The sequence below is a fragment of the Grampus griseus genome (genome assembly GCF_964374135.1).
Source record: "Grampus griseus genome assembly, chromosome: 8".
NCBI classification, from domain to species: domain Eukaryota; kingdom Metazoa; phylum Chordata; class Mammalia; order Artiodactyla; family Delphinidae; genus Grampus; species Grampus griseus.
Window position 1 is genome coordinate 109,139,888 of NC_139002.1, and position 18,614 is coordinate 109,158,501.

An 18,614-nucleotide genomic window follows, 5' to 3' on the forward strand; every position below is an offset into this window, starting at 1 on the left:
ACTGAGCAGTGTGTGGGCTCTCGGAATGGAGACAGAAGGTTCTAGGGGTGAAAACCCGTTGACAGAAGTGGAAGCCACTGGCAGAGCCGGTGGGTGTCCGGGGCATAGCGTTCACGGCACAGTAGAGCCATGGCCCCGCGGTCTCCTGAGCTGACCCCCTAAGATGACTGCCCAGGGTCCTGCGGGCACCCTAGCTGCAGAATGGCCACCGCCCCCCAGGGCCCCATCCATGAGCCAGGGCACACCTGTCCGAGGGGAGTCTGCTAGCTTTATTTACAGACCCCAGAGGTTGGGGGCAGCGCGGACAGAGACACAGGAGGTGCCCGGGAGCTGGATGCCTCCACGTGGGCCCCACAGGCTGAGGGTCTCTGCCTCTGGGAACTTCTTCAGCTGCTTTACTTCCAGCGCCCGCCGACTTTGCCCTTGGCCGTGGTCCCGGCCTTCTTGCTGCTACAAATGGGAAGCAAGGTGGTCTTGAGCATGAGGGTATCCGGGACCCTGGCCAACCCCTCCCCTGGCCCCTGGCAGCTCTGCCCGGCCCGGCTCTGGAAGCCCCAGCGCGTCCCCCAGCTCCAATCCAGCAGCAGTGACGCACCTGTACCTGCCTAGCCAGGCTCGGGCGGCTTTGCGCAGAGGGAGTCAGTGAGGCTAAGTGGGGGCTGGCGAGAGCCTGGTCCCCCTCCCCCTCCCTCCCTCCCCCACCCGAGGGGCTCGAGACACAGGCGGCAGGGAGACTCTGGGGCCCTACGTCAAGCAGACCGCGTGGGAAGCTGCCACCTTCCCAGCTACTTTGTCCTGAAAAGAGTCTCTGCGCCCTGAGTCACAGCCTCCTGGGGCAGTGGGCTATTCTGGTCCTGCACTCCAGGCCAGCAGTCCCAGCCTGGTGGACTCGGCAGCAGGGAGGGTCTTGTTCCAGAATCAGCCACTGGCTAGAACTGGACCCTGGGGTCGGGAGGTCCCACCCCAAGGGACGGTGGTCCTAGGAACCCGCTGCATCTGGCTGAGCCCTCTGCACGCCAGTGAGCCGGGAGCGAGCTGGGGGCGAGTTAGGATGGGCTGGTGATCAGAGCTCTTTTTTGGGCTTCGGGCTGGAATGGGCCCTGCAGCTCCCAAGGCTTCAGGAGAAGGCCCGGCGCTGGGGCTGTGCCCACAGCCTGAGAGCCCTCCCAGCCATGCACACGCACGCACACACACGTGCTCATGCACATACCTGGCCAAACGGCCCCCTCTCAAAGGGACCTGCAAAAACCCCTGCCCTGCACGGAGGCAGGGAGGAGGGCGCGTCTCCTTCACCAGCCCCACTGCCCACCTTGGGGCGCGCCCCATCCGGGCCACCAGGCTCCGGGACAAAATCCCTCTCCGGGCCTTACCCAGCAGTTGTCGTACAGGGTCCCGTGGACCCCGAGGCGTCACCGTCCTGAGGGACCAGTGATTTCACCCAGGGCCACGGAGGGGCGGGTGACAAAGCCCAGGCCCCTGATCCCTGGTCCCAGGCCACCTTTGAAGTGACACGCTGCTGGTACGTCCAGGAGCCCAGTCTGGCTTCGCCAGGCCACTCTGAAGGCTGCCCAGGGGGCTCCTGCCAGCCCTCCCCCAACCTGCCATCCTTCTGGGCTCTGGGGTTAGGGCTGAGAGGAGGCTGTGGGTCCAGGGGTGCAGGGTCCCGACATGCTGGCCCAGGTGGCCGTCTGGCTAGTCCTGTTACTACCCTGCTGAAGGCCAGCTGCCACCGACACAGGCTGAAATCGCCAGGGCCCTGGCGCGCCCGTGGCAGCTGACCCGTGGGGCCGTGTGTCCCGTGCAGAGCAAGGGACAGGCAGAGCTACTCACTGCTTCTGGGCCTGGTCGATGCGGCTCCTGAGGTTGGTAATCTGCAAACAACACAGGCGACTTACCTGCCACGTCCAAGCAGGGCCAGGCCGGGGAGTGGCCTCCTGCCCTGTGGGCCCCTCGGCGGCCCTGGCAGGTCTCGGCGCTCTTACTGCGTCCCGGCTCCTTTGGTTGGAGGACCCTTGGGCTTGTGCCTCCGACCTACTCTTGATGGCCCGAGCTGGAGACCTGGGCTATGACACACAGCAGCCCAGGAGCTGCCACTTACCTTCCAGACTCTGCGGGATGTGGGGCAGGGGGCACGGGGCGGAGGCGAGGCTTGCAAGCAGAGCCCCTACCTGGTGGGCCCGAGCTCAGAGCCCTGCGGCCTCTCAGTCCTCCGCCCAGCTGCTCTCTCCTGCCGACTGCCCGGGGGGAGGCTGGGGGAAGGCAAGGCCCGGCCCCCGCTGCCAGCCGAGACAGCAGGTCAGCCTCAGCAGCCCCCAGGTGGCAGGCAGGGGGGAGGAGGAAGGCGGGAGGAGAAGAGGAAGGCCTCCGGGGTCTCCGTGCCCCCTGCCGCCGACACCTGCAACGACCCAGGTTTTCGCCATGCGAGAGGCCCACCGTGCATGAACACTCAGAGCCCGGTCCAGGGTGGACCCCGGCTACTTACAACTTGGCCAGCATCTCCACTCTGGCCCGGACGTTCATGATCTAGAAAGACCGAGACGGTTAGGGGGCTGGGTGGGCAGTTGAGGCTCCGGCACCCACCGTGCGCTGGGCTATTCTGGGCCAGGGCTCGTGTGTTTCTTTTAGCGCCCGGGGACCCATCGTGGGCCATGCACAGTCTATCAGGCAGCAGTTCGGCCCTGGCTCAGCCTCCTGGACAGGAGTAGGGCCGCTCTGGGCTCTCTCTGAAGCCCATTTCCGAGGCCGGCCCTCCCAGGGGAGTATCAGCAGAGAGCCGTGATGCCCCCGCGCCTGGTCCTGCCTGCAGGCCGGCAGCGATACACAGGCCCCTGGGGGTGGCCTGGGAGGGGCGTGGTCCTGCTCCAGTTAGAGGTGGGGAAATCGAGGCGCAGGAAGACCAGGCAACTCGCCCAAGGGCACCGGGATCCTGAGAAGGAGGCAGGACTTGCCTGTCTGTCAGTACTGGTCTCCCACACCCTCCATCTCAGGGGCCAGTAGAGGAAGCTGGGAGAGGTGCCCTGAGAGTGGAAGGTCCTTTCCCCGGGACCCTGGAGGCCAGAAGGGTCTGTGCTTCACGCAGCGGGTCCTTCCCCAGGACTGGTGCCCCCAGCCCCACCCCCAGGCCCAGACTCCGAGGGATGGTGTCCACCCAGGGCTGCCGTCCTGAGTCGTGAGCCCCTCTCAGGCAACTCCTGGCGCCCAGCCCCCGGGGGAGGGGCACTGTCCCAGCCCCCTCCCCAGCTCTGAGCTTGGGGGCCTGGGAGGGGACTGGGGAGGACCCCCACCACAGAGGAGCTTGGTGCCAACCTGGTGGGCTTGGGACACTGCTGGCTTTCCACGGTCTCCCCCCAGCCCCCCGAGGGCACTCTGCCCCAATGCTCCCTCCCGCCAGCCCTGGGAGCCAGAACGATGTGGGGAGACTGGCCTGGAGGACACCCAGGCAGGGCCCCCGCAGGACAGGGGCCTCGGCGGGGCCCGGGGGGCTGGGGTGCCCGGGGGTGCCCGCCGGCAGACGAGGGCACGGGAGCCTAGCTCACGTCGTATTTCTGCCGCTTCAGCTTCTCCGCGTACTCAAACTTGTTGGTCTCCAGCTGGTACAGGGTTTCCCAGAGCTCCTTGGCCTTGTCCCTGCGGAGGGAGCGGCAGAGAGGGAGGTTGGCAGGTCAGCCCCGGGAGGCTGGGGCCGGGCCCCCCCACACCCCGAGGGGCGTCCTCACGTGAGCTTCTCCTCGCTGAGGTGGTCGATGTTGAGGGGCTTCCGCCGCTCGGCCAGGACTTTCTTCTTCATCTCCCGGGCCGTCTGCTTCTTGCCTCTCTTCTGGTCAGCCTGAGGGGACACGACAGTGGGGACGTAGCACGGCCGGCCTGAGGGCGTGGCGGGGACCCCCGGGCCACAGGCCCCGTGCTCACCTTGGCCAGGTAGCTGCTGTAGTTGACGCCCATGGAGGACAGGGCCTTCTTCTTCTTCAGGTCGTCCTCGGCCTTCCTCTTGGCGTCCTCTTCCTCCCGCCGGGCTTTCTCCTCCTGCGGAGACCCCACCCCAAGACCTCAGGGCAGGCATCGAGGACTGCCTGGGCTTGGAACCTTCTGGAAGGTCCAGGTCCTGGTCGGGTCAGCCCTCTCGCGGGGGTCCTGCAGGGCGTGGGGACCTTAGCCACCGGCCCGGGTCCTTGGCCGGTGTCAAGGGGAACGTCGGGAGAAGGGGGGTCTGGGAGCCCGGCGTTTCTGGGGCCGGGGGCTGGGGGGGTGCCTCACCGCCAGCCTGTTCTGACGCTCCCTCTCCTTCTCGGCCCGGATCCTCTGCTGTTCAGCTCTCTCCGCACGGCGCTTCTCCTGCAGCCGGACGAGGGCCGGGTCACTGCGGCCTGGCCACCCCGGGCCCACGCCCGCCCACGGCTGCCGGCACTCACGATTCTCTCCTTGAGCGCGACCAGCTCCTCTTCCTCCTTCTTCCGGGCCTCGAAGTGGCTGTCGATGAGAGCCTGCAACTCCATGAGGTCTTTGTTCTGCCGCTTCTTCTGGATGTCCTGTGTGGAACAGGCCTGTCACCCCCAGCCCTCCTCCGGAACGCCGGGCTCCCTGGCCCTCCTGGGGGCTGGCGGCTGCCTGCTCCCTTAGCCACAGGGTAGGAGCGGTGCCCTCCCCGTGGTGAGTCCAGGCCAGGCGCGGCCCTGAGGTCAGTCAGCCCCCCTGGGACGGACTGGCCCTGACATGGCCCCGTTGTCGTGCCCAGAGGTGCCCTGCGTGGATCGGGCAGGGAGGAAATTGGGGAGTGAGGTAGCCTGTTGGATACACAGATGGATGGGTGGGGGAATGGATGGGTGAGTGGATGGGTGGGTGGGTGGGTACGTGGATGAGTGGGTAGATGAGTGGATGGACGGATAGATGAATGGATGGATGAAGGCTATAGATGGTTGGAGGAAAGGACAGACGGGTGGATGCACAGACGGATGGATGGGTGGATAGATGGTTGGGTGGGTGGAGGATGGATGGATAGGTGGGTGGAGGAAAGCATGGATGTGTAGATCACTGGGTGAGTATCTGGTTGAGTGGATGGATGGATGGATGGATGGATAGATGGTTGGGTGGGCGGAGGATGGATGGATAGGTGGGTGGGTGGGTGGGTGGGTGGAGGAAAGCATGGATGTATAGATCGGTGGGTGAGTATCTGGTTGAGTGGATGGATGGATGGGTGGATAGGTGGTTGGGTGGGCAGAGGATGGATGGATAGGTGGGTGGGTGGGCGGAGGATGGATGGATAGGTGGGTGGGTGGGTGGGTGGGTGGAGGAAAGCATGGATGTATAGATCGGTGGGTGAGTATCTGGTTGAGTGGATGGATGGATGGGTGGATAGGTGGTTGGGTGGGCAGAGGATGGATGGATAGGTGGGTGGGTGGGTGGGTGGAGGAAAGCATGGATGTGTAGATCGGTGGGTGAGTATCTGGTTGAGTGGATGGATGATGGGTGGATAAATGGATGGGTGAGTGACGGATGGACGGACTGATGAATGGAGGGATGAAGGATACAGACGGATGGAGAAAAGGACAGATGGATGGACGCACAGATGGATGGATGGGTGGGGGGAGGAGGGAAGAAAAGTGTCTATTACTGGAGGAGTTTCTTCCGGTCCAGGAATGAATTAAAGCAGAATTGCGTGGAACCAGGGAGCCTGAGCTCTGGCTGCTCTAGAGGAGGTGGCCTCCTCAGGCTTAGCCTGCAGCCTGGAAGCTGGGGGCTGCGGGGAGGGTGTGTTGCTCTGGGTCCCCGAAACTTACATCGAAGTCTACTTTCTCCCCTTCCGGGATCTTAGGAGCCGTGAGTCTGAAGAAGAGAGAGAGGCTCATGAGTGGAGACGAGTGGGGACCCCACCGGGACAGCTGGCCTGACCCGACCCGGCCTGGCCCTCCCGCCTTCAGCCTGGCACCTGGCTGAGGATGCACTGCCTGACCTTTGCTCTTATCACACATATAACCTACTGTCCCCAGAATGGCTTGACCCTTCGAGGAGGTTTCAAGCATCCCTCTGTTTTGCCAACTTCTGGACCTCGCAAGAGCTGTCTCGCCCCCCTCTGTCCAGGAAGGGTAGCCTAGCTTTCTTTCTCAAACAAATAAACAAATGTGGCGAGGTCAGACCAGAGGGCAGGGTGGTCACCGCACACCCTCCCAGGGCCTTTGGCCTCTGCGGTCAGGAACGGCTGTCTCGGATGACCCTTTGCGTTTCTCTGGCCTCTCTTTGATCTTTCTTTCTGGGGACCCAGAGGAAGGGGGGCCGGGCAGAAAGCAGTGCGAAGAAGAAATGAGACCTCTCCCTGAATCCGGCCGGCTGTAACAGCCAGGCTCTCCACCCTCCCCTGAATACATTTCAGATGGAGCAAAGAGTTAAATCAACAAGAACAACAACAATTTCTTCAAAAAAGAAGAAAGTGGAACTGAATATGGACCGGGATGCTGGCGCAGGAAAGGATTTTCTAAGCTCGGAAGGTCCTGCTCGGGAACTCCATGCAAATGAAAAACTTATGGACATGGAAAAAGACACAGCGCAAAAGGGGGGAAAGAAAAACCAGACTAGAAAAATCTTTTCAGCAAATACAGAGAAGACTTATATCCTTATGCAAACTGATGATTAAGAAAACACAGAGACACTCCCCGCCGTTAGATAAATGGGCAGAGAGCGTAAGCTAGCAGCTCCCCAAGAAGAAAGACCACCAGTCAACACACGAGGGAAAGGCCATCAAAGGAATGCGAAGGAAAACAACCCAGAGAGGCCGTTTCTCATCCATCCGTCAGAGGCTCCGTGTGCAGGCACGTCGCGGTCCCCGGGCATGCGGCGTGGAGACCGCGCTGGCGGCCCTCGTGGAAGCCGTTTGGCAGACGATATCAAAAGCCTTAAGAACGTTCCTACTCTTTGACCCAGTAATTCCATTCTGGGAATGAGGCCTAGGGAAATAACCCGAAAGACAGAAAATGCTTTCCACCCAGCGTTATTTATGATAGTAAAATATTGGGGAAAGCCTTAATATCCTGCAATAGAGGAATGGTTAGGAAAATTATGGTTTGTCCAATTGATGGAATATTATGTGGCCATTCAAAATATTTAAGAAGACTATGTAAAAACATGGAAAAATACTTAGAAACAGCACTGCATTTTAAAAAAAGCAGAATTCAAGGCTGTATAGACAGGACGATGTTTGAAAAACAGCTCAGTTTCAGTCTTTTTTTCCGAGCCCGATGCATGGAAAAAGAGTAGGAAGAAATAAGGCCTTTTTATTCCTTTCTACTCTTTTCCGCAGTCTGGCAGGCGGGGTGGGAGAGTTATAGATGATTTTTTTTCATTGGACTTTTACGTATTTTCCAAATTTTCTTTAATGAGGTGTTTTATTTTCATAATGAAAACACAAACATTTTTTTAAAACTAGAAAATATCTTGTGACCCGGCAGCTTTCTTTAAAACTGCTGAAAAATAAAGTGTAACGGACGGAAATGTGCTGGCTATACGTTCACATATTTCCAGTCTTCTTTGGAGAGTCCGTAAGGCTCCCCTAAGTGGGAGCGAACACTTGGCGTGCGCTCATACGCGCTGACATTCCATCCCGTGCAGAGCAAAGGCAGGCATGAATCCTCTGAAGGATGGGGGGGTGAAGCATGTGCAAAGTGCCGTGGCTTCGTACGTACTTATCAGAAACAGAAAAGTCAGGAAAGTCGGATTAAAACAAAACATCTCTGAACCACTCACTGACATGTGGGCAAAACAAGAGAAAGAAAGTCCCTTCGAGCAAGGAAGATGGTTCCCCAGAGAGGGTCGAGGCCCCCGTGAAGGGAGGGATCGTGGCTGCGGTCAAGGTTTTGTTCCCAAGTGGATTTCAGGGGTGAGACCCTCCTTCCCACCGCCCCACTTTCACGCCTATTTCACATCTAGGGCCCTGGGAGATGGAGGGCAGCAGGCCGGTACAGGGGGGCCGGAGAGGGCACAGGGAGCTGCGTGGGGCCTCCCTCTCTCTGCCCTGTCTTCCCCAACTTCCTGCACCCCTTCCTCCCTCCGTCCATTGTCTCCTCCTGCAGGAAGCCCTCCTTGCCAACACTGGATGATCCGGGGCAGAACCACGCCCGACTGGACTTCCAGAGTCTGTCTCTGCCCGTCTCTGGGAGGTCTGACCCCCACCTGTGTGTGTGGGGGGGGCTGTCCCCAGTGACCCCATTCCCATGATGCCTCAGCAGAAATCTGGAACCTTCAACACCAAACCAAGGAGCAAAGAAGCAGCTGCTGCTCTCAGGGGGTGGGGTTTCCAGAGCCTGATGCACTTTGCTGCTTCCTCGGGGGCCTGGAGCCCAGCCCTGGGGCACCTGGTTCCGCAGGTGGCCTCGGGCCCCGTCCAGCCTGCCCGCCCGGGCTTCTCCTCCAAGCCTGGGCTCCAGGCCTCACCCTGCCCGCCCCACCCGCCCGACGTCCATCCCTGCCCACCCCACACTCACTTGAGTCTTGGCTTCTCCTCTGGTCAGCAGGGCACCGGCGTGGGGAGAGGGGAGAGGGGAGAGAGACCAAGTGAGATGGATAGCGCACTCCGGCCACCGGGTCCCTGGGGGCTCAGGCTGGAGGCAAAGACCCCACCAGGGGCAAAGGGGGTCTTGCCCCCACTCTGGGCCCACGGAGGTCCCTGTGGGGTCTGAGGAGAGGAGCTCGGGTGCGGGGCCGAGGACACCGGCGGGAGAAGCGAAAACGGAGCCCAGACATAGAGCATCCTCAGGGGGCAGAGGCAGGAGAGAAAGACCAGAGATGGCGGTGGGGGGGGCGGAGGGGGGGCAAAGACCGGGGGTGGGGGGAGCATTCCCCTGCCCAGGCTCCGGTCTGCTGGCCGTTCCCCACTGACCGCCCCATCGTGGTGTCAGGCAGTGCTAAGTCCCGAGGCAAACGCAGAGCGAAGCTGCAAGACCTGGCCTTCGGAGGCCCCGGTGCTGGGAGAAGAGGACAGACAGGCGGGCAGGCGCGTCTGCGGGTCTGTGCGGACGGGCTGCGTGCGGCCAGGGGCCTTACCTGCCTCACCCTCCCACCCTTCCTCGGCATCTTCAGGAAAGTGCACACGCAAGAGGAAGCGGCAGGGCAGCAGGGGTGAGTCGGGGTGCGAGCAGGGGCACGGGTGAGGGCCCAGGGCAGACGCCAGCCAGGGGGCACACCCCGACCCCTCTTCCCCTGGGTGTGCGTTGGCCTGGACCCTGTTTGTGACCCCAGCTGAAGGCCAGAGAACTTGCGTCTGGGTAGGGGCTGGAGGAGCTGTGCGGCCAGGATGCCCCAGGAGAGACCCGGCCCCACCCCAGGAGGCGGTGGCTGGAGAGGCCGCTGACGGCCTGTGGGTGCTGGCTGCCGGCTTCTTTGAGTCTTTCCACCGGGGGTGAGCGGTTCTGGGGACCGAACGCCTGGGTTTGGTTGGGCTGAAGCCCGAGGGGGTCTGGAACAACTCGGTTAATAAAGCTTCTTGGGGCCTCAGACCTGGTCAGTCCCAGCCCAAGGAGACGAGGGTGCTCACGCAGAGCCCCGAAGGGCCCTGCGTCCGCTCGGCCCCAAGGCGGGGGCTCCTGACTCCCAAGGGAGCCTGTCCCAGCCCCTTAAGAGGCTTCTCTTGCAGAGCCTGGCTGGGCCATCTCACAGGACTGGGCTTACGACAGGTGGCCTGTCCGGGCTGCAGCCCTCAGACCTGAGACCCCACCTGGCTGGGCTAACCCAGCCGCCCTCACGTGGGGGTTGCTTCATTTGACCCTCCCTGCCTCCCCGGGCCCTGGGGAGGTCCTGGCCGGCCTGGATGCAGCCCGGGATCTGCAGGGGGCCTGGCAGCACCCTAGCCCCATCCTTCAGTCCCTGCCCTGGGCCCTTTGGTGGCAATGACGCCTGGCCGTCAGCCTGTCTGAACCGCCAACGCCCCCTGCACTTGGTCTGGCCCCAGGCCTGTTGGGGGTGGGAGGGCCTTGGGCAGGGTCTCCCCTCACATCCCCCTCGGCTCACAGATCGCACGGTTCCTTAGCACCCAACCCCACTCCCACAAAGAGCGCCCCCAGCCCCCTGGCACGACTCAGTTTTCAGGCGGGCCTGACGTCACTTCCCCCCGCACCTGGTGGGGGGCTATGAGCTTGGGGAGACTGAGGGAGACGGCGCTTTGGGAGCATACGCCAGGGGAGGGTGTGGGGGGAGGCCAGGTACCACGCAGCAAAGCTCCCCAGGCAGCAGGCAGGCGGGCAGCGGCCCGGCATCGCCAGCCCTGTCTGTCTGTCTGTCTGTTGGCCTCAGGGCCGGTTCCAGGGTGACCTGGTGACCTTGTGACCACCACAGCCCTTGCTTGCACCCCGGTTCCTGCAAGGCTCAGCATTCGCTGCCCGACCCTCAGGGCCGGCACATCCCTTTCTCTTACAGGTGGCCTCGCTTCGGGGGCTGTGCTCCAGGTTCTGGCCCAGCCGGGAGGCCCCCTGTGGCCCCCTGAGACATTGTGTGAAGGCAGGGGCTGCCCGACTAGGGCGCTGACTTGAGCCCGCACCGCCGTCACCTCCACCCCGGGTAGGGCAGGCCCACCCAGGGGGCCTCCTCGCGCCTGGGTGTGTCTGGCTCCAGCCCAGGCGATGGGTGGGATGCTGGGACCTGACTGATTGCTCGTTTGCACGCAAGGCCCCCAGCTGTTCCGGGTCCCCGACATCCCCACCTCAGCCTCAGCCTGACTTTCTGCTTCACCCCACTTGCCTCTCCACCCTTCCTTTAGCCCCCGCCTTACTTCCCCTCTCTGCCCTGCTATCTGGGGCAGGGCGGAGGCCACCTGCCCTGCCTCTCCTCCTCTGCTCTTCCCCACCCAGCCCTGGTGGATCCCGAGGGTCCCAGTGGACCCCAGCACAACCCTCTCGAGGCCCACACCCGTCTCAGGCCCTACACTCGGCTCTGCTCTTGACCTCGGGCTGACCGCCTCCATCTGCCTGCCGGCGACCCGGGAACGGCCTCGTGCCCCCAGCCCTGAAGGCCCTCTGCCTGCTTCCCGGCAGCCAGTCCCGCCTGAGCCAGCGCCCCAGGCCTGACTGTCCCCACCCTGTCCCCAGCAGGAATGGCAGCGAGAGTCATGCAGGGAAGGAGGAAGAAGTGGTGGGGGCTCAGGCCCCGGTACGGGGACTGGGGTCGGGGGCGAACCTACCTTCCTGGACTTCCTCTGCAAAAGCGACACCGTGGGGGGAAAGGGGGGGAAGAGAGAGAACCAGCTGTGAACCTTGGGGCAGAGGCTGAGGGGAGGGGAGCCGCGGGCGAGCGGAACACACGGTGAGTAGGTTACGCGGCCCCTCTCATTCTTCGCGGCCAGGAGGCAGCTCACACCCGCACACGGCCACGTGTGCACATGCGCCCACACGAGACTGAAGTCATGGCACCTACCTGGTTCATGAACTTCATGGACTAAGGAGGCCATGCGTGGGTCAGGGGTCAAAGGAGAAAGGATCCAAGGTTAATGGAGACAGCCGGTGGCCATGGGAGGGTCAGTGGCCGAGGCCGAGGGGTGGGGAGGGTGCAGGGAGTGAGCGAGACAAGGGCAGTGCTGGCCCGGGGCAGCGTCCCCCAGGTCCCGTCCCTGCCTCTCCTCGGAGTTTCCCGCCCCGCTCTCTGCTCCTGTCAGGACTTCGCTGCTGGGCACGGGGCTGTCGGGACCCTGCCTGCCTCTGCCGCCTCCCCTCTTCCCGCCTTCTTCAGGCCCCCAGAAGACTTCCGTGCAGGGGCAGGGCTGTGACCCGGCGGGGTGGGACCAGGGGCTGGGGGCCTGTAACCCAGGAAGCTTCCTACCAGCCCGAGAGTGGGGGACACGCCTGCCAGGGCGCTCGGGCAGCAGGCGCCAGCCCTCAGCTGCTCTGACCAAGGACCCAAGCACGGCTGGGGAGTGACAAGGGCTCCGGCGGGGGGCTGACGGGCCCGGCTCAGGGCGCTGACCGCGGGGCCTGCCCCGCCATCGACCTGTGCTCACCGAGATCCAGCCCGGGTCCCCGGCCCTGCCGAGGGGTCAGGCGCTGCGGGGCTCTGAGGTACCCACCCTGGGGTGGAAGGCTGGCTTCAGGGCTGTCTCCGGGGCAGCTAGGTCTACATCTGGTCCAGCAGTCCCCCCACTGACCAGCCCTCCCTGGGCCAGGGGGTGGAGGACCCCGTCTGCCACCCTGCCCATGTTTGGGGGTGCGGGCCCTCGGGGCCCCCTATCTGGTCAAGCACTGGCCGTGGTTAATGGGTTACGCTGGGGCCACATGTGGGGGCCCCTTGGCTGGCTGGCGCCTGACTGTTCCCCCCCGCCCCCCGCTGCGTGTCCCAGCCAGCCCCGAGCGCCCCATGTGGCCAGAAGCCCTGTGTCCTCGTACCTTCCTCGTGGACCTCATGGGCTTCTGCAGGCGAGGGGGGCGCTGGGTGTGCGGTGGCAGGAGGAGAGAGGAGAGGTTAGGCCAGGAGCACACTGCACGTCCTTAGGCGGGGGAGGCACGCAGGGTCACTGAGGTCGGGGGGCAGAGGGCTGGAGGGTGGGCGAGGGGCTGGGGTCCTGGACCCCACTTACCTTCCTCCTGGGCCTCTTCTGAGGAGGGAGCCAGAGGGTGCAGGAGGGAGAGAGGGAACAGGACAGCTGTTAGGGGCCACGTGGTGGGGGCGAGGAAGGGAGGCAGTCCCAGGTGCAGGGGAGGGTGGTGGGCAGCAGGCGCTCCAGGGACCGGGGGAGGCTGGCCCTGCTTCAAGGGCCTGCAGGACCTCAGAGAGCTCAGGCCTCGGCCTCGCCTCTGCAGTGTGACCTCCTCCCGGCCCTGGGGGTCTCCGAGCCCCTTCCGCATCCGCGGGGAGCCTGCTCTGGACTGCGGTGCCTGTGCACCGGAGGGTCTCGCTAAGTCTGACTCTGAAGGTGTCATGGGACAAGCCCAGGAGACGTGGGCCTGAACGCGGGCGGCCAAGGCAGGTCTTAGAGGACCCAGCTCGGGGGACCTGTGCCCCCGGCCCCGTCGCCTTCCCTGGCGAAGGGCGGCTCCCGGGGCCACGGCTCCCTCTCAGAAGGAGTCTTTCTACCTTTTCAGCCGAAAAAGAAATGTTTTGCTCACGTTGTTAGGGCAGCCAAGTGTTTTCAAAATATTTTCAAAACCTAGCGCCCAGAACGCCCCACAGGAGAAGCCTGCCTGGTGGAGTTCGGGAAAGCCTTCCCGCGGTTGAGCGGGTGCCAGCGGCCGCGCACGAGCGCCCGTCGGGCCTGAGAACCACCCGTGCGCGCCCTTCCCAGGGGCCGTGGCTCCGCTCCCACGCCTGCCTGGGCACGGCCCACCAGGAGGCTCCCACAGACTTGGGCTAGGGAGGGGTCTCCAGATCCGCCTGGAGGTTCCTGCTCCCAGAGGGAGGGGGGAGGGGAGGATGCTGGGAGAAACAGAGAGAGACACAGAGACAGAGACAAAGGCAGAGACAGAGAGAGGCAGAGCTGTGGAGAGGCAGGCAGGGCCCACACACCCAGACTTGCTATTAACGGGGTGAGTGTCTTCACAACCAAATCCCAGGTAGCTTCACACACCATGGACACCGTGGATGAGGTTATTATGTATAAGTAACACATAACAATGCAAAAAGTATTAATGAGGGATCAGTGAGTGCTTCCTGTTAATCGAGTAACGAGGTGGGCAGTTAGGGGTGATGGCAAGTGGGGATTAAGGATGAGGAAGGTGGACAGTTACTTGGTGAGTCTGTGGGGGGGGACTGGAGGCCCCCTGGGGACGAGAGTGGACATGTGGGGCGGGGGGACTTCCGGGGCTACCTCGGTTACCGTCCCTCTCTACTCCTCTGTCAGGGGTAGAGCAAAGGAGAGGGGCCAGCTGGAGGGCGCGCCGGAGACCAGCCTGGGAGGCGAGGAGGGTGGCGCCCGCCTGCCCCGTCGCCCACTGCCACGCCACTCTGGCCGGCCAGAGAGGGGCCCGGGAGGAGGAAGAGGCTCTGGCGGTGACTGTGGCTCCCGGGGAGGGGTCTGGGCTGCGGAGGCCCAGGTCCTATCCTGGGAGGGCGGCCCCGCTGCCCAGACGAGCCTGCAGTGCAGGGACTGGGCCTCGGGCCCTGGCCTTTGAGAAGAGGTGCAGGGGCAGGAGTGGGAGCCCATTCACAGAGGGGGCGATCGGACGTGGCTTCCAACGGGGGCTCCCTGGGAGAGGCTCCAGCAGCGGCTGGCCCTCCCCACCTGGACTTTCTGTCTAGAGGCTGATGCAGAGACAGTCTGGCTTCCACACTTACCCTCGACGTGTTCACTGTGGGGGAGAGAGGGGGAGGGGGGTGAGGGGGGTGGGAGCTCTCGGCGGGGGGTCCTCTGACCTCTGAGCACAGCCGAGGTCCAGGGGTCCCGAGGCAGGGCGGGTACTCACACTTCCTCGTCAGACATGGTGGGTGGGTGGTTTCTGCAGGGGTGGAGGGAGACCGGGGTGAGGATTACGAATTGCCTTGACCTAGAGGGGCTGGAATGGGTGGGGGATGGGCCCTTGGAGTGGGGCTGCAAGGGGACGCCCATCAACAGGGGTCTTGGGCCAACTCTCCGGCCTTGGGCGGGCGGCTCCTGCGCTCGGGGCCTCCCCAGCAGGCCGCCTGGCTTCCTCCAGGGCTCCAGGCCCCCCAGCCCTCTTCGCCCCTGATCTGATCCCATTCCGCCCCCCTTCCTGCCCTGGCTCCAGCCTGGAGCTTGGACTCCCGGAGCTGGACGGGATGCTGGAAGGTCGTGGCAGGGCAGACATCCTCTCTATAGCATTCCCCGAGGAGGGTCATCCAGGATGCACGCAGCTCGTCCAGGCCGGCGGGGGGCGGGGGCGGGGGCCCGCGGGCTGCTCTGCACCGCGGAGCCGTGCTGCTGCTGCGGCCTCAAAACCTCCCTCTTGGTGGTCTCTGCTCTCGGGCCTAGATGGGGGGGGCTCCCAGGGAGCCCCCAAATTACAGAGCTTGGCACCTCCGAGTGGGAACCTTGGACCTTCCCTGGCCTTTCCGCCCGCCATCCCCACAAGGCCCCCTCCTCAGGTGTGAGCCCAGGCTCCCTTCTCTGACTGACGCTTTCCCGTTAGGACCCCGTGTCCTCTTATGGGGGTGCCCAGGGATTCCCTGGGGTCTCCTGTGGCCCTCTGCAGAGCCCTCTTCCAGAATCACAAGCGTGCACGAGACATTCTGTTCCCCCACACGCACCCCCGTCTCCCCCTTGCCCCAGCAGACAGCAGACTGAGCCCCGGCTCGTGAGGACGGGGTCTGGGCTGTTTCTCTGTGGGGGTCCCTCAGCCTGGTGCCCGTGCCAGGCGCACATGGCCTCCAAGAACTGAGTGGACGGCCCCGTCCCTCCCTCAGCCTGCTTTCCCAGGCCCTGTGGATGCCCTTGAACGTGTCAACGTCTGCGGGGAAGCCTGTACCCGGGCCTGGCTGCATGTGTCCAGGTGTGGGCGGCGCCGGGCCAGCGCTCTCGGGGACCGTCTATCCGTGAGCTGGCCACCACACAGACCTGAGGCAGCCGGGCCTGGGAACGCTCGGAGCAGCTGCATCAGAATGTTGGCCCCGGGTTTCGAAAAACAGAGTTCATGACAACTTGCTACAGCTTGAAGACAATAGTTATGGCCCCCCGCCCCGGGAGATTTGTATAAGAAAAACACAAGTTCATCATCTAAAAATGCGTTTACATCGCATTGCTAAGGTGGGAACAGTTTTCCGAAGCCTCTGTCAAGAATGTTAATTTTCCCAGAGCAATTTAAGCTCCATGCAAAATTAACCAACGGATGGGTCTCTGCTAAGCCCTCCAGGAAGCCGAGCCGTTTTCTCGCATCCTGAGGTCCCTTCCCGGGGCTCTGCTGCCCCCTTAGGTTACAGCCTCTCGCTCGGTCTACAGCTGGGGTCTCACGGTCCCTCGGCCCAAACCCTCCTGGTGGGCCCTGCCCCTGGGTGTCGGGCCCCCGCCCCGCCCAGCCCACTGTCCTCGCCCTACTGTGCCCACCTCTCCCCCTGGCAGGGCCCGACACCTGTCAGCCGCCTTGACAAGGGGTGGTCGTGGCCTGAGTCCAGGGGTGGGTTATTTTTAAGGAGCCAGTGGCAGCTGAGACGTCCAGAAATAGGCACCCGAATTAGCCAAGACACCTCTGCCCAGAAACCCAAGACGATGGGAGGGGGGACTGGGAAGGCAGCCCCCGCTCAGGTCTCGGCCTGCGTCCCCGCCCCCGCCAACCCCCCGCCTGTCACCGGGGCTGGGCCTCTTGTCTTCTGGGCCAGAGTCCCAGGGGCCGTGCAGGCGGGCTCCCGCATACCCAGGCAGGGTGTCCTACCCTCTAAAGAGGGAAACTGAGGCCGCTCTGGGCTCCTTTTCTTCCCAGCAAAGCCCTGGGGCTGACACCACGGGCTGCTCTGTCCCACCCGCCCTCCCCCTGAGAGGGGCCCAGGGTGCGGTGTGCTTGGGGGCAGGGTGGCATTTCGACAGCTGAGAAGGAAACCAGTTGTCCATTTAATGTCCTGCCCCCAGAGGGGCCATTGTGAAAACAGCCTCTGAGGTCACCGCTCCTTGGGGACACCCTCTCCTTCCTTCCTTCCCAAGTGACAAGATGGGGGCGGGGAGGCAGGAGGCCCTGCCGCTTGCTTGCTGTGGGCCCTGACCCTGTTCCCTGACCCTCGCCCCCCCCCCGACATCCCATCTCCTCTCAGAATGATTGAGGGCACCAGAGAGGCTGCTGCCCGGTGAAGGCGCCCCATCCCATGACGTCAGGAGGGTCAGCTGAGCCCTGGTTCGAGGGGGCACAGGAAGGACAGGAGGGGCCTCCTGGGAGTTCGTGCTCCTCGCGTCCAGGCTGAGGTGGGACACGTCTTCCTTGGGCAGACAGGACAGACGCCCAGCTCCCCACCCCTCCCTCTGTCCCCCCCCAGCCCAGGCCCCATCCACTCCAGGCCTTGGCCTCTGGGCTGCTGGGGTCCCCGCCACCCCTCCCCCAGACCCACTCCTGCGGTGAACCCCACCAGCCACCGTCGTAGCTGTCGTCTTTACAGACGGCGGCGTTAGAGGCGGTGGCCGCTGGGCCGAGGGCTCCAGCCTCCTGGGAGAAGCTGGCCAAGGCGCCCCTCAGCTTAGCAGAGCCCCGTGGAAACGCCAGGGCGGGGAGGGTGGCCGCACCGCAGCAGGTGGCCTCGAAGCCCTGGGCAGCGCCCCTTCCCGGCTTCTTCACCTCGAATTGTCACCGTTGTCTAGCCATCTGCCTTGGGACCACCCGCTCACCCCCAGGCCTTCCGGGGAGCCCCCTCCGTCCTCCTTCTTGGGCCTCCCCTGCCCCTGTACTCTGGTCTGGAAGGGCTTCCTCTGCCTCTGATGTTCAGAGAACGTCACCCCGCGATGCCAGCACGCCAGGCCGTTGGGACCCTGCGGTGGCTTCCTGGGTCTCCAGGACGCCATGCTTAAAGTGGCAAAAGGCTAGGGCGGCACAGCGTCCTGCACCCGGGGCCCCAGGACGCACCCAGGCCCACCGGCACACAGCAGGCCGGCCCGGTCCCGGGGCTGCTCTCAGACGTACTGACCTGCGGCTGGGTCTGGAGAGATGGGCAGGAGCTCCCTGCGGACAGGACCGGCTCAGGCACTGCCCGCTCGCCGCATGCTCTCATGTTATAGTGACATTCGATCTTTCCCGGCAGCCCATTGGCCAGGGGCTGTGTGGCCCGGGTGCGTGGGACGGGCGGGAAGGGGCTGTGCCTTGAGGCCCCTTACCAAGTATAGCAAGAACAGAGGAGGGGGCGCAAGGAGGCGAGGATGGGGGGGAAGGAGACGAGGGCCGCCCCCCTCCCCCAGGAAGTGTCAGCTTCTATTTTTACTCTCTGACAGTGGGCACATTCTTCACGGGCGGAGGAGGGTGAAGGAGGGCATTGGGTGGCCCTAGGGAGGAAGCTGAGGGCTCTCCTTGGGCCAGGCTGGTGTGGGGTCCCCAGAGCTGGGGCCCCATCTTCCCCGGGGGAGCTGCCCCTCCCTCCGAGGTGTCTGCCCAGGAAAGGCATCTGCCCGGCCAGGCTGCATTACGCAGGCCCCAGGCCCCTCCGCCTCCCCATCAGAGGCAGCGGCAGGAGGTCCCCGAGACCCCCAAGGATAGAAGACCCTGTGAGCCTTCGGCCAGGCCCTCGGCAGGTCCGAGCCCCACCGAGTGGTTCTCTGCGTGATGGTGTTAGGACATACAGCATAAATGGGCAACAGAAATACTAACTCAAGTCTGACTGGAGGGTCTGGCATCTCCCCAGTGGCTGGTGCCTCCCAACGCTAGGGGCCACACCTCTGAGGTCTGCCCGGGAGCTCACCGTGTGGGGGTCCTGACCCTGCAGGCCTCTCTCTCGCCACGGGCCAGGCTCAGGGTGCTGCCCACAGCGGGCTCCACCGTTCGCCCGTGGAGCCCAGTCTTTCTTTGCTCGGGACTCCAGGTGGCACCATCCAACCGGCAGACACCTCACCCAGGGCTTTCCATGGTCCCCACGCTGGCCAGTGAGGCCACGAGCTCCTACGCACCCCCCCCCCCGAATCAGGGAAACTGAGACACAGAGTAGGAAAGAGCAGCCCCAAGCCTCCTTCCGGACGTGGAAGGCTCCAGGCGAGGGGCTGGTCGGTCACGGATGGCGGGGGCCACGGATGCTGG

General features: G+C 63.9%; 1 protein-coding gene across 5 annotated transcripts; it reads right to left on the reverse strand.

The window, feature by feature from the left end:
• Positions 1–252: 252 nt before the first annotated feature.
• Positions 253–17,677, reverse strand: TNNT3 (troponin T3, fast skeletal type). Of its 5 annotated transcripts, none has more exons than XM_082659660.1 (16): positions 17,518–17,677; positions 14,364–14,396; positions 14,236–14,249; positions 12,542–12,559; positions 12,351–12,392; positions 11,389–11,409; positions 11,156–11,170; positions 8,469–8,487; positions 5,775–5,820; positions 4,410–4,526; positions 4,255–4,332; positions 3,910–4,023; positions 3,717–3,826; positions 3,537–3,627; positions 2,483–2,523; positions 253–450 (listed from the first exon to the last, which is right to left on the reverse strand). In XM_082659660.1, exons 2-16 carry the CDS (start codon positions 14,378–14,380, stop codon positions 396–398), a joined length of 798 nt encoding a protein of 265 aa, XP_082515786.1. In that variant the 5' UTR covers positions 14,381–14,396; positions 17,518–17,677; the 3' UTR covers positions 253–395. The 5 variants fall into 5 exon arrangements, with proteins under 5 accessions (XP_082515786.1, XP_082515785.1, XP_082515787.1 ...); XM_082659659.1 differs by lacking the exon at positions 2,483–2,523 and adding an exon at positions 1,831–1,871 and having other exon boundaries at positions 254–450; positions 17,518–17,675; XM_082659661.1 differs by lacking the exons at positions 2,483–2,523; positions 11,389–11,409 and adding an exon at positions 1,831–1,871 and having other exon boundaries at positions 254–450; positions 17,518–17,675.
• Between the last annotated feature and the right edge of the window lie 937 nt (positions 17,678–18,614).

Excerpts from the sequence above, each read along its gene's own strand:
- TNNT3 (XM_082659660.1), bottom strand. Across the intron at positions 4,527-5,774 it reads GGGAGAAAGTAGACTTCGAT|GACATCCAGAAGAAGCGGCA; the intron begins GTAAGTTTCGGG and ends TGTTCCACACAG. Across the intron at positions 3,827-3,909 it reads ACAGCAGCTACCTGGCCAAG|GCTGACCAGAAGAGAGGCAA; the intron begins GTGAGCACGGGG and ends GTGTCCCCTCAG.